The sequence below is a fragment of the Pyrgilauda ruficollis genome, unplaced genomic scaffold (assembly GCF_017590135.1).
Source record: "Pyrgilauda ruficollis isolate IOZ18807 unplaced genomic scaffold, ASM1759013v1 scaffold8, whole genome shotgun sequence".
NCBI classification, from domain to species: Eukaryota; Metazoa; Chordata; class Aves; order Passeriformes; family Passeridae; genus Pyrgilauda; species Pyrgilauda ruficollis.
Genome location: NW_024529932.1, coordinates 7,660,127 through 7,675,244, shown reverse-complemented (window position 1 = coordinate 7,675,244; position 15,118 = coordinate 7,660,127). Strand labels below are relative to the sequence as shown.

General features: G+C 38.3%; 1 protein-coding gene across 1 annotated transcript in view; it reads left to right on the top strand.

Moving 5' to 3' along the window:
* The first annotated feature begins 18 nt into the window (after nucleotides 1-18).
* The window catches only part of CUL5 (cullin 5), a 31,126-nt gene continuing 16,026 nt past the window's right edge, over nucleotides 19-15,118 (top strand). The window contains exons 1-8 of the mRNA XM_041487174.1: nucleotides 19-389; nucleotides 7,059-7,168; nucleotides 9,475-9,574; nucleotides 10,937-11,113; nucleotides 11,806-11,947; nucleotides 12,978-13,123; nucleotides 13,200-13,280; nucleotides 14,469-14,562. Coding sequence (XP_041343108.1) covers nucleotides 366-389; nucleotides 7,059-7,168; nucleotides 9,475-9,574; nucleotides 10,937-11,113; nucleotides 11,806-11,947; nucleotides 12,978-13,123; nucleotides 13,200-13,280; nucleotides 14,469-14,562 — 874 coding nt within the window. The 5' untranslated portion in view covers nucleotides 19-365. The remainder of the gene's footprint in view (nucleotides 390-7,058; nucleotides 7,169-9,474; nucleotides 9,575-10,936; nucleotides 11,114-11,805; nucleotides 11,948-12,977; nucleotides 13,124-13,199; nucleotides 13,281-14,468; nucleotides 14,563-15,118) is intronic.

The following is a 15,118-nucleotide window of genomic DNA, read 5'->3' as shown; positions in this document are numbered from 1 at the left end:
CAGCCGCGCTGGGCGGCGGGGCCGCTCCCGGCGCCGCATCATGTGGGCCCGGCCCCTTCCATGGAGCCGCGGCCGCCGAGCGCCGCCCGGGCGGACGCCGCCATGAGGCTCTGAGGGGCGGCTGCGTGCGGAGCACCCGGCCGGTCCCAGCGCTGTCGAGCTCCCCGAGCCTCGCCGCGGGACAGGGAAGCCTAACGCTGAGGCCGCCGCCGCCGCCGCTGCTGCTGCTGCCGCCGCCGCCGCGGGTCCGGCCGGGCGGGCGAGCGGCCCGGGGCCATGTAAAGCGGCAGCGGCCGGTGGGAGCCGAACCGAGCTCGAGCAGAGAAGCCGCCGCTGCCGGGCGGGGAGGCCCCGCAGTGGGGATCATGGCGACGTCTAATCTCTTAAAGGTGAGAGCGGTGCCCGGCCGAGTCCTGCGGGAGGAGGGGGCAGGCGGCGGGGTCGGGCGGCCCTGCGGGTGGCCGGACCGGGCAGGGCGGCGGGGACGGGGGCAGGGCCAGGGTCGGGCCGCGGGTGCCGCTGGCCGGAGTTGCCGCTCCCAGGGCCCCCCCGCAGGTGAGCGGCCTTGGGCTGCCGGCCTCGGCCCGGCCCGGCCCGGGCCCGCCGGCAGCTGCTGCCTGCTGCCAGCACCGCGCTCCCTGCCCCCGGCTCTCCCTTCCCAAACACGCCCCGTTGGGAAACAGCGTTGCGTCGTGCGGATAGACAGGGCTCCGCGTCTTCTCTTTGTTTATTTAAGAAAATCCGGGTGCACGGAAAATGAGTTTTAAGTTAAACAAAGAGTTGGAAAATGTCTTCGCTGAGGGCAGGTGCCGTTATTGGGGTGGCTACCGTGTTCCAGTTTTTTTTGTTAACTGCAGTTTTCCTGCAAAGGAAAACTCCCGGAGGCCTTTCGCTTACGTTAAGCAGCTTTGCTTTTGTAGTCGTATGTTTTCAAGCACTTTCCCGGCGTTTGATGGCAGATGTCAGTCACCCCAAGCTGCCGCAGGTTGGAACAGAAGATATCAGTGGGACAGTCCCGTGTTTGAGCCCAGGACTGCCTGTCCTGATCTTTGTGGTATGTATGAGGAGAAGCCCTGTGTGTGGCCTTTGAGGCCATGCTAGCACGGGGAAGATAGGCCTACTTGAAACCACTGTTATTAATGCCTCCAGTAAGTGTTTCTAAAACACCAGTTAACTACAGTGCTAAGATAGGCCTAGGGCAGGCCGTCTGCTTAACTTGAGGAACTGACAATTGAAGATACGTATAAATATAGGCATAAACATGTGTTCACTTTATATTATAGTTCAGTGTGGTCCTGAAGAAGTGCTGCTTGCATTTTATTAACCTGACCTAATTTGGATGTATAGATCTAGCCTGAATCTGCTGGTTTTATTTATTACTCTGAGACATTCAGTGTGAAGAAATGAGAATTTATCCCCTTGTTTCTTCCTGATATGCAACAAAATTTTGTATTAAAAAGATATGTTTAAAAAAATCTTCCTTGAAATTGAAATGAATTTTAATTAATTCTTGTATGTTTTTATGCCTGTAAGAGGTTGTTAGATATTTAAGCAGGTAATACTTCAAAATACTTAAAAATCTAAAATTGAGGAACCCAAGAACACAGGCGAAAAAAGTAATATAAGAAGAAATGTCCTTTTTGTGGAAATTTATGTGTTCCGAGCAGGGCTCAGACAGTTTTATCCACTTGTTAATGTTTTAGGCCATCTCTTTTCTGTTCATTTGAGAATTTCTCGAAAGTCCAGCATGTGCTCTGATGATGCACGTGGTGGGATAGCCCACAGCAGACAGGAGAAACATAGGCCTGTAAGATTTGTTAGCATTCCGCTTCAGCTATTTTGAAAGAGCAATAAGTAGTAAAAAAAGAGGCCTTGACTTGGCGAGATGGCTCTTACCAAACTGAAGTCTTTGTGTTAACTAGTCATGTTTTTGCCATTGGCCTTTGAGTCGTCAGTATTTTATACTGACAATAGGATATACATGCACAGTGTGCTTTAGGAAAAATGCTGCAGAGATGTATCTTCTAAAATAGGCATTTCTGGTCACTCAGAGTGTTATTGAGCATTTAGCTTACTAATTAGTGAGTTTTCCAATGACAATAAAGTATGATTCCCACATTACAGAAGGAAAAATTACACAGTGATTTGACTTTGTTTATAATGGCGAGATAAACCAGTGTGAGAACTAGAAGTAGATAAGGTCCTTTTTTCTCCAGTTCCATTTGTCAGAATGCTCTCTGAGAAGCAAACTGGTGATGCCAGGTCAGTGTTGCCTGGCAGTGTCTTGTGCCATCTGAGCCTCTCCAGCCTACTTCTGCTTTCATCTTTAAAGGGAAAAAAAAGCAATGTCTGGGCACAGTATAAATCCCAGGATAAGAAAGGAGAGGTGTTAAAATCTCAAAGTTTTTTCCATATCTTTTCCAAATAAGCCTGCATAATCAAATTGGGTATAAACAGGCCTTAGTTTTGCCAGCATGAACAGGACCTGAATATTTTCTTTTGTTTTCCTCCATCGTGGTCCAGCTTTCCACATAGCTGAGACAATGAAGTGAAATATTCCTTTCTGATTCTATTAACAGATACTAGCTGAACCCAAATCTGACTGGCTGTCATAATTTTAGAGGGCATCATTTAAACTCCACTAGTGCTTAATTTTCCTAATTGTAAATTCTTCTTTCTTAGTGAGAAACATATTCTTGGAGAGCCTTCTTTAAATGCAAAATTAGAATGACCAGTCATGTTGAATCCTGGTGAGACAGAACAAACTGTAATGTGATGGAAATGCTGTGGTACTTAGTAAGAGTCATTACAGTTGGTGTCTATCCTACCTGTAGCAGAGCTGCTCTCCCTCATTGAGGCAGTGGCTTTCAGGTATGTGACCAAGCCATTTCCAGCAGAGTCCCTAGAGGTTTTTGTCTCAATGCACATGTGACACTTCTAAAGTGGGGTACTTCATTTCAGAGGCCCTGTAGGACTTGTAACTTGTTCTCTTTGCAGTGGTAATACAGTGTAAACCAATTCACCCGTGAGACATGAAGATACTTGAGTTTTTCTGCAGTTTGTGGAGCAGAAAGCACATCACTTTATTGTAGCACAAAGAAAACCTGTAGCTGTATTCATGCTGGCAGATCTTGACGCTATTGTAGGGCCTTACTGGAGCTGCCAGCAAATGCAGGAGTCTATCCTTGCAAAATGAACTCCAGCATGAGCCTAATATTAGGAAAGAAGCAGCAAAGGAAGCAACAGTTTTTCCCTAGGCTTAAATGAAATGAGAATCATTATTTATCTTTGCATCAGTTTTGCTGTCACTGACAGCTAGAAACACATTTGAAGTTTTTGAATTTTTTGACTTGAAGTACGTGTTTCCAATCTGTATTTTGTCTTTTTCTTCCTGGCTATTTCCATTTAGGATATCCTTAAGAAGCTAGGGAGTGTTGCATGCTAGTTAGTTACATACAAAAGCTTTTCCTGTGGCTACTTTTCTGCTTTGAGTATAAACTTGCTACAAGCATTGCACTGATTTTTGGAGCTACTTGTAGCGGAGATTAATCAGACAGTACTTGTTTCCGTCTAGGACATCATATTTCCTACTTCACCCCTCTGTGAGCTGGCTTTAGTATAAATACTGTCTAAAAACAATGAAGTTAAAAAGGTGAAGATGTTACTCAAATGTAGATCAGATGTACAGTAAGACCTAGAGAACTCTTCTTTTCTACAGTACTGTAGAACATCTGGCAGAGACCAGGGCTGAATTTCTGTGTGGCCTGAAATAAAGAGAGTACACAGCACAGAGTTCCACAGAGACATTTTTGAGGTTCAAAGGGAGAGTAGCATGAAGGTCTTGGTGTATTGCCTTGCCTTGTTATATCTATAATGTTTAAGTACTTGCACGTAGAATTGAAGAACAGGGAAAAGTATAACGTGTAAAGTGGTATGTCTTTCAAGTAAAGTTTAGTGTTGAAATGAAACTTTAAATCTTTATGAACAAATTTAATGAAGTGAATTTTAAAACAAAATATTTTGTAAGTGGAGTTGTTTTTTGAAGCATTAAAATTTAAACACTTGAATAGCTACTTAGCCAGGGTGTGGCTATCAGCTGTAGTCTATGTTTTCAGAGAAGATTTGATAAGTGGAGTAATTTTATTTCATCAAAGGTATGCCTTACTGCTCTGTTTACCTTTCCTTTGGAACTGTGGTTGGAAGCAAAATAGGAAAGAAAAATTGCCCAGGAAATACTGGTCAGAAATTGCATTTGTGACTTTGGTAACAACTAAGAATTGCCACTGTTGGACCTCCTCTTCTACTATAAAATCTGTTTTCTGTTGTGCACTAGCAGAGATGGAATTAATGAATGGGAATAATACACAGTAGGTGGTATTTAATGCACTCTTTCTTCCTGTAATTACTGTATAAAATTGTAATGTCATGGAAGTCTAAATCTACCTAAATGATGTTTCTATAATATTTTTTGATTTCAGTAAAGTTTTCCATACTGTTTCTCAGAGCATCCTTCTTGAAAAAATGTCCAGCCCACAGCTGGATAAGCACATCATGTGAGCAACTGGTTCATTGTAGGGAATTGGGTGATGTCAGACTGGAGACCTGTCGTAAGTAGCGTTCCACAGGGCTCCATCTTAGGCTCTGTGCTCTTCAACATCTTCATAAATGACTTGGACACAGGACTGGAAGGGACACTAAGTAAGTTCCCACATGATGTAAAACTGGGAAGAGCTGCTGACTCCTTTGAAGGCAGGGAAGGCCGTGCAGAGTGACCACTAGGACTATGTTCTGTGGCATATGGTTTGTTTCTTGAGGATGGTCCAATGTAGTTGGGCTTCATGGTCCTTGTGAGTCTCTTCCAACTCAGCTTATGCTATACTTCTGTGAATTGTTTCTTGAATTTAAAGAATAGTTGAGTAGGATTTTTCATCCATTAGTTTTATTTCATCTTCTGCTTAATTAAAGAATAAAGAAGAGAATGTGGAAAAAAATTTACTCCTTTGTATAGGAAATGAAGTTCTACACTTCTTTAATGGGATTTAGGATAAGCTTTATTTGAGGAATTCTTTTTAAGTAGGCAGATGTTGGTTACAAGTGGACACTGGGTGTTTTTACAACTGAAGGTGAATTTTATTTGTGCTTCTTAAGATTAAGTAAGTAATCACAATCTAAATCATATAAACCTCATATAAAATCATATAAATCCTCCTCCCCATGTTTTACAGTGAAACTAATCTTATTCACAAAGATAGAGCATTCAGGTTTTATCTTCAGCTGGTTTTGGTGAAGGGCTGAATTGCACTTCTCAGTAGTTGCAGAACAGATTTTTTTACTTGTTCCGAAAAACTTAAGGGGTCTTCTCTGATGTTTCATTCAAAAGGAAAACTTTTAGGGAAGTTGCTTTTACGTTTTTTATAATGCCTTTTCTGGAACTTCTAACTTTTCAGTAGCTGTTATTTTATGTTCATTATCCTTCAAAGAGGGACTTGGAACAGAGGTATCTGCAAGCAGAAGGTAACAATTTTCACGGGACTAGCAAAGATTAGAGCAAGACATCAAACATTAGGAAATAATTGTAAAGCTGGCTCTATATAGGGGAAGCATTTAGTTGATTCTTTTCAAAGGTGATGCATTCAAATTTCTTTTTTTGCAGTGGAAAAGAGTAGGTAAGACTGTCTCTGACTAGGCAAACAATTTATTGTTTTATTTTTTTATGTTGAAAGATTTATAGACTTTATCAACAGGGGCTGATTCCATGAAAGCTGTGTTCGGTACCTACCACAATGCTGTGAGGCCTCCAGGTGCTGTGGCTGTAAAAATATTGTAGCTTGAAGATGAGGTATCCTTGCAAACTTTAGAACACCAGGGGATATGGTTGCCAAACTGTGCTAATTCTGAATACTAAATAACAGATTTAATTGTAAATTTCCATGTAGAAATTAATCAAAAGGAGGTGATTGAGGGAACATGGTGTGCTGCTTGTGCTTGTTTATCTGAAGAGACGTTAGTTGAAGAACAGTGCACTTAACAGAATTTAAAGCAGTTAGACTGTATTAGTTGCTCTATTTAAAGTGAATTGTGTCAAATGTAGTATTTCTAGCCAAGACAATGATCTGTTCAGAAGTAAACAGTGCACTGGAACGTAGCCCTGCAGATAACTGAAGCAGTAGTCTTTCTGCCACAGAACTCTCAATCAGTGTATTCTTTTAATTGCAGGTTTTTCTTTTCAGAATGTGGAGCTTTAAGCAAATAGAATCATAGCATATGTGACAGAACTGCTGTTTTTCTCCCAAAGTTGTTGTGTTGTTTGGGTTTTTTAAGTAATGGAAGTTAGCCTGGATACTGTGGTGAGATTTTTAATAATCAGAATTATATGTGAGCCCTTCATTTCTTTACCTTTCCTCTTAATTTGTATCGTAAGTTTGGAAAGTCCACCTTGGATTAGATTTTTCATCATGGTGTAAATAATTTTTATCTGTACCAGCGGTAGTCTTGGTCTTGTGGCCAGTTAACCCACAGGAAGGGAGTCTGCGATACAGCAGCTCCTACGTTACTCTGCTTCCTTCCTCCCTCTTTGCTGCTGATGCCAAATGCACAGTGAGAGAAGAAGGGTACGTGGTAGCATCCACAATACCATTCCTGACTCCTGGCTGCCATTTTGATCAGGATAATTTATTGAAAACAGGTTTGCAACTGCCTCCTGACTTCCATTGCAGATATCTTGTTTGGAACAGTGAAGCTGCTCCAGATACCATCCGTGTTGTCTGTGTATAACTCCACTAACAGCTGAAGAATGCTTGCTAGAACTTTGCGTTGTAGCTAATGCAGTGATTAAATGAAGAAATTGGCAGTTTCTTTGAACCAAATAATAGCTCCGTCACTTTTTAAAATAATACTTATTGTGAAAAGTGTTGTTCAGCTGTGGTAGCGTAGCTTAAATGCTGGTGTATGAGGAACACCTGAGAAAATATTTTTATGTTAACTGTATAAACTGCAATCCTTAAGGACAACTTAAAGATAGTGGTTTATTAACACTACTTTTTTGTTGTTTCTTTCAGAATAAAGGTTCACTTCAGTTTGAAGACAAATGGGATTTCATGCGCCCGATTGTTCTGAAACTTCTTCGTCAGGAGTCTGTCACAAAACAGCAATGGTTCGATCTGTTTTCGTAAGTAATTGTTTTGTGTCTTATATCCTTCTGCATGATAGGAATACAGTTACTGAACTACTCCTGATACAGACAGAAGTTACGCGACACAGATTGTCTGGAAGCACAGAACAAAAATACTAGTTTATGTTTTATTAAGGGGTAAGTGTGCCGACATCACTCTTAAGTGTGCAAAAGTTGAACTTTGTTGAGATTCAGGTCTTTGCAAATAGAGTGGAGAAAGAACAGCAGAACTTTTGACTTTCAGCTGACCATAGTAAACAAGTTTTGTACCTGCCCACAAACTTCTTGTTAGAATTAGAGAGAAAATGTTTACTGCTGTGTCAGTAAATTCATTTAAAGGCAGTTTGCTGAATGTTACATTATTCTTATTTGAATGGCTTTCTTCTAAAATAACTGAAGTAACAGGGTGGTGCAGTTTAACTTGAATTAGGAGATTTAATTTGAATACTTTTTTACCCTAAGAATAAAATGTAAGAGTTTTCAGACAATGTTGGTATTAATGCGCTTTCTATAAACCTTGCCATTTTCTACCTTCCAAAAAGCAAGAAGCTGCTTTTCCAGAAGCTTAGGTGATTATTTTTTGTGTGATTTTTGAAAATATGATATGGAAGTGAGTTACAAAAGAAACATCAAAAGTGTATCTAAAATAATCTTTGTCTCAGTGGAGTTATTTGCCCTCTAATGTAGTCATAATTCAAATCTGCAGAGTATTCTTTTGCTTTTTGAAATCTTTTTAAACTACTACAATAGTAGTTTTTTTCAAATGCAGTCTTGTTGCACTCTGTCTTTATTGCTCTTTTTGATGGGGACAATGTAGTGACTCTTTCTACAATTCAGTTTAATGCACCTGTCACACTTTTCTGCTAGCCAAGAAAGGTAATCTGACGTGGTGGGTTTTAGTATCTTAAGATGTCTCTGCTGTAGTAGTTGCCAGACATGGTATAGTTAAGGTAAAAATTCAGTTCTGAATCATTACTTTAATTTTTAATAACTAGTTCAATAATTGGAATGGAAACTGTATATTTATTGTTTTTTTCTTGTAGCTGAGTTATTGAATAGAACTTAAATAACTTCATGGCTAAATTAAAGCTATTGAAAGGATCCCACTTCCCTAGATTTATATTTTTGGACAGTGTTCTTTGTTAAGCTTCTTAATAAAAATGCAAAATCTGTAGGTGTCTTCTTCATACCCTGTGAGTATAATTATCCAGTACTGCTTTTTTTTTCACTGCTGTCAGGAAACAGTGACATTCTAAATACAGTAGCACCTTTTCTGCCTGTGAATGTTGTGCAAGTCTCACCAGTTGGGTTAGGTCTCTGTAAACCTTGGACCAGCACCTTTAATCTATGTCGAAGCAACTTGTGAGTTTTGTCTTTTCACTTAAACTAAAAAAGCTGCTTTTGTATTGAAATAAGTGTATTGATTTAATAGGAACAAAGGAATAGCTTTAGACTACAGGGGTGCTTTTCTGCAGAGATGTGGCCTTGTTACTGAAAGGTAGAAGAAGAACCAGAGGATGGTAATGAGTCAAAAAAAGGCTTGCTATCTCATGTTATATGTGATATGTGGTTAGGAGTGTAACTTGCTTTATTTAGTCTTCAGTATGGAAGAATAGGAGTTAAGATACACTTGCTGGGCTGTAAGATAGGAAAAATTTCATTTAAATGCCGATTAAAACTCAGAATTTTGCTTTGCAGTGCTGTTTAGTAATTTTCTCCAGTAGCCTTTCACTTGAAAATGCTACCACTGCCATGAAATGTTTTGAGTGATCTTAATAAATTAATTGAATCGTCTTTTAAATTACCTGATTCCTCAGGGTTCAAATTTCTCATGAGGACGGTCTGTTGCCTTTGTAGGATGTTGTAGTGCTTGGATTGTGAAACTGTTGGGGAAGGCTGCATGTTAATGATAGCATTTTAGAGTAGCATGGGCTGAGTAGTAATGCTGTTACTGGCAAGTGATGTCTGTCTTTGTCAGAGAAAAGCTTTAAAATTTGTCCTTAATTTAATAAGGATTATTGAATAGGTACTGAAAACAGAATTGCCTTACACATCTTGACCATAGCTTTCTCCTAGATAAGTTGCAGTTACTTGCTTGCAGGACTTTTCTGAAAGCTTCAGTCTCTTCCCCAAACATGCTTTCTCCCATGTGTCACGGATCTAGCTTTGTGTTGTTCAACAAGGGCAGATAAAAAGTGTGCCAATTTCTTAGACATGCTGAAATTATGACTGTTAAAGCCTCATACATTACAGTATTAAATGTTGAGTAGCTGTTACTAAAAGGTGGATAAATTGTTTTCTAGAGATGTACATGCAGTGTGCTTGTGGGATGATAAAGGTCCAGCAAAAATCCATCAAGCTCTGAAGGAAGACATCCTTGATTTTATTAAACAGGCACAAGCAGTAAGTTATTAATGCTTCATAACTTTTATTCATTGTTAAAAAAATAACCAAATAATTCTGACTTTTTTTTGTTGGATCTAAATGCATTGCTTTCTTGCTTGAAATTTTGTGATGTTCTGGAGATTGTAATTACCCTGCAAATTTCTCTTGGAAACAGAGCCTTGAGCATTTGCCTGGCTCATTGTTTTCTCACAGTGCTTGTCGCTGGGATGGGCAGTGATTTTCATGGTGTATTTTAAAAAAAGCAAAACACAGCATTATTTTTGTTTATCCAACGCTACTTATGGAATTTTCTTCCATTTGAAAACTTCTAAAGGCAGAATTTTCCATAAGAAGTTACTGTCTGAAAAAAAAAAATGTTTATATAGCTTCAGTGCTATTTTGACATGTTCATGGATGGCTTTAAAAGAAGCCATATGTACAGTGTACTACAAATATCTGTGCTATCAACTCAGCAAGCTCAGCTGTCCAGTTTTATGGGCTTCCCTCCAAACGAGTGGTGCTGTCAATAGACTCAAAGGAAGTTCTTGTGTTTGTAACACATACTACAGAAAACATCTTTTGCTATGAGGCATTTAAAAGAGGGAGTTGTTGTGAAATGAAAAAAAAATTCTAAAGCATCCTGTGACAATGGTTTAGAAAGATTCTGTACACTTCTGGTGAAGTGATTTACACTGCTAAGGCTTTCCTTTAAGGAAAACAGTTTTTATAGAGGTCTTTTTATAACCAGGCATATGAATGTTGTTTTTTAAATTCCATAGCTTACCTGCTTACATGCATAAATGCTATGCTAAGCTGAGGTCTTCTGATGTGGTTTGTGTTGGCTGTTATTTGATAGACAGGGGGGTTTTTTTGGCATTATGATATCCAGTGTACAATGTAGCTAAGTTTTCAGGTTTTAATAAAATATAGATGTTAACTATCTGTCTGTGTCTAGTGAAAGGTTAGTAGATGCCATTGAATCAAAATGTGTCAGTGTATAGAATATAACACAATCCTTACAGGTTTATGTTGATTTATTTTTTGTTAATATGGTTATACTAGCACACGCCTTTAGACCAAAGATTTTAATTTTTTACTTGCACATGACTTAAAAAGAGAAAAAGAGGTTGATTTAGAAAATTTGAACTTACTTAATACTTTTTCACTGCTGTCTTTCTTTGCCCTTTAGAAATGACCCATATGACATGGGTTGATAACTGCTTCAAGAAACCAAATGGCACTTCAATGTGTAGACTTCTTTAGTCTGATAGATCTGTATATTTGAGTTTTATATGGGGAGTTATTTTCAGCATAAGCAGAGCTCATATTTTGTTCATAAATTGATTCATAAATTCCCTCCTCTGCTCGCCCCACCTGCAGAGAGTGCTGAGTCACCAGGATGATACAGCTCTACTCAAAGCTTACATCGTGGAGTGGCGCAAGTTCTTCACCCAGTGCGACATTTTGCCCAAGCCCTTCTGTCAGCTAGAGATCACTCTGATGGGCAAGCAGGGCAGCAACAAGAAGTCCAACGTGGAAGACAGCATTGTTCGAAAAGTGAGTGAGCTGTACTGCCAGAGAGCTTTGTTGCACCAATCCAATGTGATGCAGCAGCATTAGTAGCAATCACCAAAAATAACAAATCACACAATGGGTGTGATGAGGATTTTGATAAGAGCCTCCATAACTAATCTTATAACTTTGCAGTGCTTAGATGAGATGTGGAGTTTTTTATAAACTACAGATGCATTATGTGCATACTGAACTTTCTTTCTGGATAAATTCAATATAAAACCATCAGTCTTTTTCTTCATGTAACTTTGGTGTTAGTTGAGTTTTTAGTTTTGTCTAAGACCGTGCCTACCAAATGGTGAATTATATTTGGGTTTTTGCCTCAAAAGTACCCTTGATATAGCAACTCCTGACACATTGTATTTCTAGAAAGGTTACTTGACTGATTATGAAGAACTGTAGAAGTAATAGAGAATTATGGAATGAATATATGAATTCAAGACTGTTTCCCTTAGCTGTCCAGTTACATAAAGTAAATTTAGAATGTGAGCTGAATATGACTTACAACAAGTTCAGAGGAAGATCAAGTTGTGACATAGCTAAACTGCTGTGTAGGACCTGAAAATTACATTAAAAATTGCTCTATTTCTGTTTCTGATGTCTTGTACTTTTTTGCACAAACTTAGGTCTGCATGTACCTTTCTGACAGGGTTTTTTTTTTTCTTCCTGATATGCAGCTCATGCTAGATACATGGAATGAATCCATATTTTCCAATATAAAAAACAGACTTCAGGACAGTGCAATGAAGCTAGTTCATGCTGAAAGACTAGGAGAAGCTTTCGACTCTCAGCTCGTTATTGGAGTTCGAGAATCATATGGTACGTCTTGCACACACTGATCTGTTGCCTCCTCACTTTATTAAATGAATTTTCTTCATACAAAGTTGGCAGTTGTGATGGTAGGGTTGGAATTATCTCAGCATTTTGTATTGATTTTTTTGTTGTGCTTGTTGATACATGGTACCAATTAAGTTTTGTTTATAATCTTTAGCTTCTAAGTGATTTACCTATGTATCAGTTACTGCAAGATCAATGTTTTCAAAGAGAGGAATACTTTTTGACCTTTCAGAGTTGCACATATAACTTAGTCTGTACTCCTTTGCATACTGTTTCTGATTCTTTAGACAGTTTGAAGAAGAAATGCTAAACAGGCTACATTTAAGAGTTTCAGTCTTTCTTTGTTGCAGAACAGATCTGTGTATCTGAAGCGTCTGTGGTATTTCACCATTGCCTGATGCTTTTGAGAGCTTTCCAGCCTGTTGAACTGAACTTTTGTAGCTAATATTCTTTAAGACAGCTTTTTGTATAAGTCAAGTTCTAACTTTTTTTAAAGCATATTCCATTTAATGACTATTCATTTCTCTGTAACAGTTGAGAGGAAAGTGAAAGTATCTCAAATAGTGCAAAGCACTGCAATAAGCTTACTGTCTCCATTCTTGTAAAACAGGGAAAAGTCTACAATGGAGACATTGTGATTTCAGGAACAGCGTCTAAGAGAAGCTTTTTGCTCAGTCAGGTGGAGAACTTTTCGCTTTATTAGGCACTATTCTGAGCTTTTTTATTCCTTCCTTACAATTTTGTAGTTGTATATGTATTTGTGGTTACCAGCTTTGAGTATCTGAAGTGCTGGAGCTAAGTATGAAACTTTTTTTTCCAGTTTGCTATAGTTGATCTGAATGTTTCTGGGAGCAAAGATTGGGCCAAATTTGGTTACCTTTGTGATCAGAGGCCATTTCAAATTGTTCAGTGCAACCTTTTAATACAAGTCTCACTCTCTCATTGAAATTTGCTTATTATTAGCCACATAAATTTCCAAGTTTGAGAGTAAGTTTGGACTTTCTCTTTGCAGTTAACCTTTGTTCTAATCCTGAAGATAAACTTCAGATATATCGGGATAACTTTGAAAAGGCCTATTTGGATTCAACAGAGAGATTTTATAGAACACAGGCTCCTTCTTATTTACAACAAAACGGTGTACAGAATTATATGAAATATGTAAGTAAAAATTCTGTTGCAACTTTGTACTGAATGTGTTAGTACTTAAAATGATTGCTGTTCTACTTTTGCACAGGCAGATGCTAAACTAAAAGAAGAAGAGAAAAGAGCACTACGATATTTAGAAACAAGACGTGAATGTAACTCTGTAGAAGCAGTGAGTATAATGTGTAGAAAAATTGTGTATTTCCTAGTTATTTAGACTTACATTATAGTTTTTAGTTTTGTGTTACAGTATTATTTGATAGCACTAACTTGGAACTGTTTATTTTGTGTTTGCTAATCATAAATTATTTGTTGCAAAAACATGTATTATTTTCCAGTCTGCTAATCTACAATTTCTGCAAATGTTTAAATAGTACATACAGATCAAAAGGTAAAACTGAAAGGCAGGTTTTTATTCAGATTGGTCTTTGTTCTTTCATTTTGACTTAAGTATGGTAGATTTTTTCCCCATGGTTAACAGTGGATGAGAATCATGTTTGAAAATGAGCTGTCAAATCTGTTTGGCAGACGATTTCTCAGTGCTCATTTAAAACACCTGAAAGAGTTATTGTTCATTGCAATCAAAAGGAGCAATAGAAATTTCATTAAAGCTGTAATATATTTCCTCTTAGGCTGAAATGTGGCCATTTAATATAAAAGATGGGTTTTCTTTTTTTCCTTCTCCTTCTTCCCTCTTCAGCAATTTTTTTACACAGTTCAGATTCCAGAGGAAGAATGCAATGAATATGTCATAATTGTCTGTGTTGAAATTAGTTCAGGAAACTGGTTATTTTAAATAAATACCTTTTAAATCTGATCATTTTTTTGAAGTGGATCAAAATGTGCTTTACGCCTTTTGTTAAGCTGTGAGTCATTCATTTTGCACAGGTATAAATTGTAGCCCGTATAAAGAGGCTGACAAAGGAGAGATGGTCCTGACGTGTACAGGCAGTTTCTGTTCTAGATCTAATGCCTTGTTCAAGCCATCCAACCTGGTCCAAATAGGGTATGCTGGAATGAGAACTATTCTTAGCTCTTGGATGTATACTTGGAAATGAAGTAGGGTAGTTACTGTTCCAAAAGTGGTGGCTCCCTTGAGAGAAAAGAGTCAACAGAAGTACTAAGCTCATTAATGGTTTGGAGGAGACTTTGCTACTAACCTAAACATTTTGAAGAAATACGGTTCCTGCATAGATTCTATTCAAAGTGCACATACTTTTATAAATCAGTGAATGAATTAATTATTTTGTAGAGCTAATTGTTGAGAACAGGTTAGATTTTGTGTCATGGCAAACTTGAGACACGTCAGATTTCGGTTCAGGTAGCTGCTTGAGCTAATCCTGTGTTTAATATATTTCAGCTCATGGAGTGCTGCGTCAATGCCCTGGTGACTTCTTTTAAAGAGACTATTTTAGCTGAATGCCAAGGCATGATCAAACGAAATGAAACAGAAAGTAAGTGGAGCTTCAAGAGCAGTGCAGGGTGAACCCTGCATGAACTGCATAAAAATAGATTTGTGTGTAGATATATCAAATTACTGTTTTTAATAGATGGTGGCAGTGTTTCATATAAAAATATTATTGCACATGAACAATCCCACAAAAAATTACCATCATTGATTCATATTTTTTCATTTTTGAAATTTATATACACAGTACTTTAATTTGAATGAGTGGATAGTTCTAATCTTGCTTGAAAGAAAATATTTTGTGCTCTATTTTCTTTATTTTTTCCTACGTTTACTTGCATTACATTAACCAACTCTGGTAAATGCTCCGTATGTCTTTACTTTCTCTTTGAGTACTCCAGATACAAACATTTCCTCTTCGTTTCACCCCACTGTGTCTTTACACTTGGAAAAAATGGTGAAACATCTCTTTATAAAAGATTTTTTTTTTCTGAAAGGCAGGGAGAAATTTTTCTTATTCTGATTATTGATGCAGGACCTGTAGGTCAAATGAACCAAATCTTTGCAAGCTGTTCATGGGATTTTATAGCCAATATATCAGT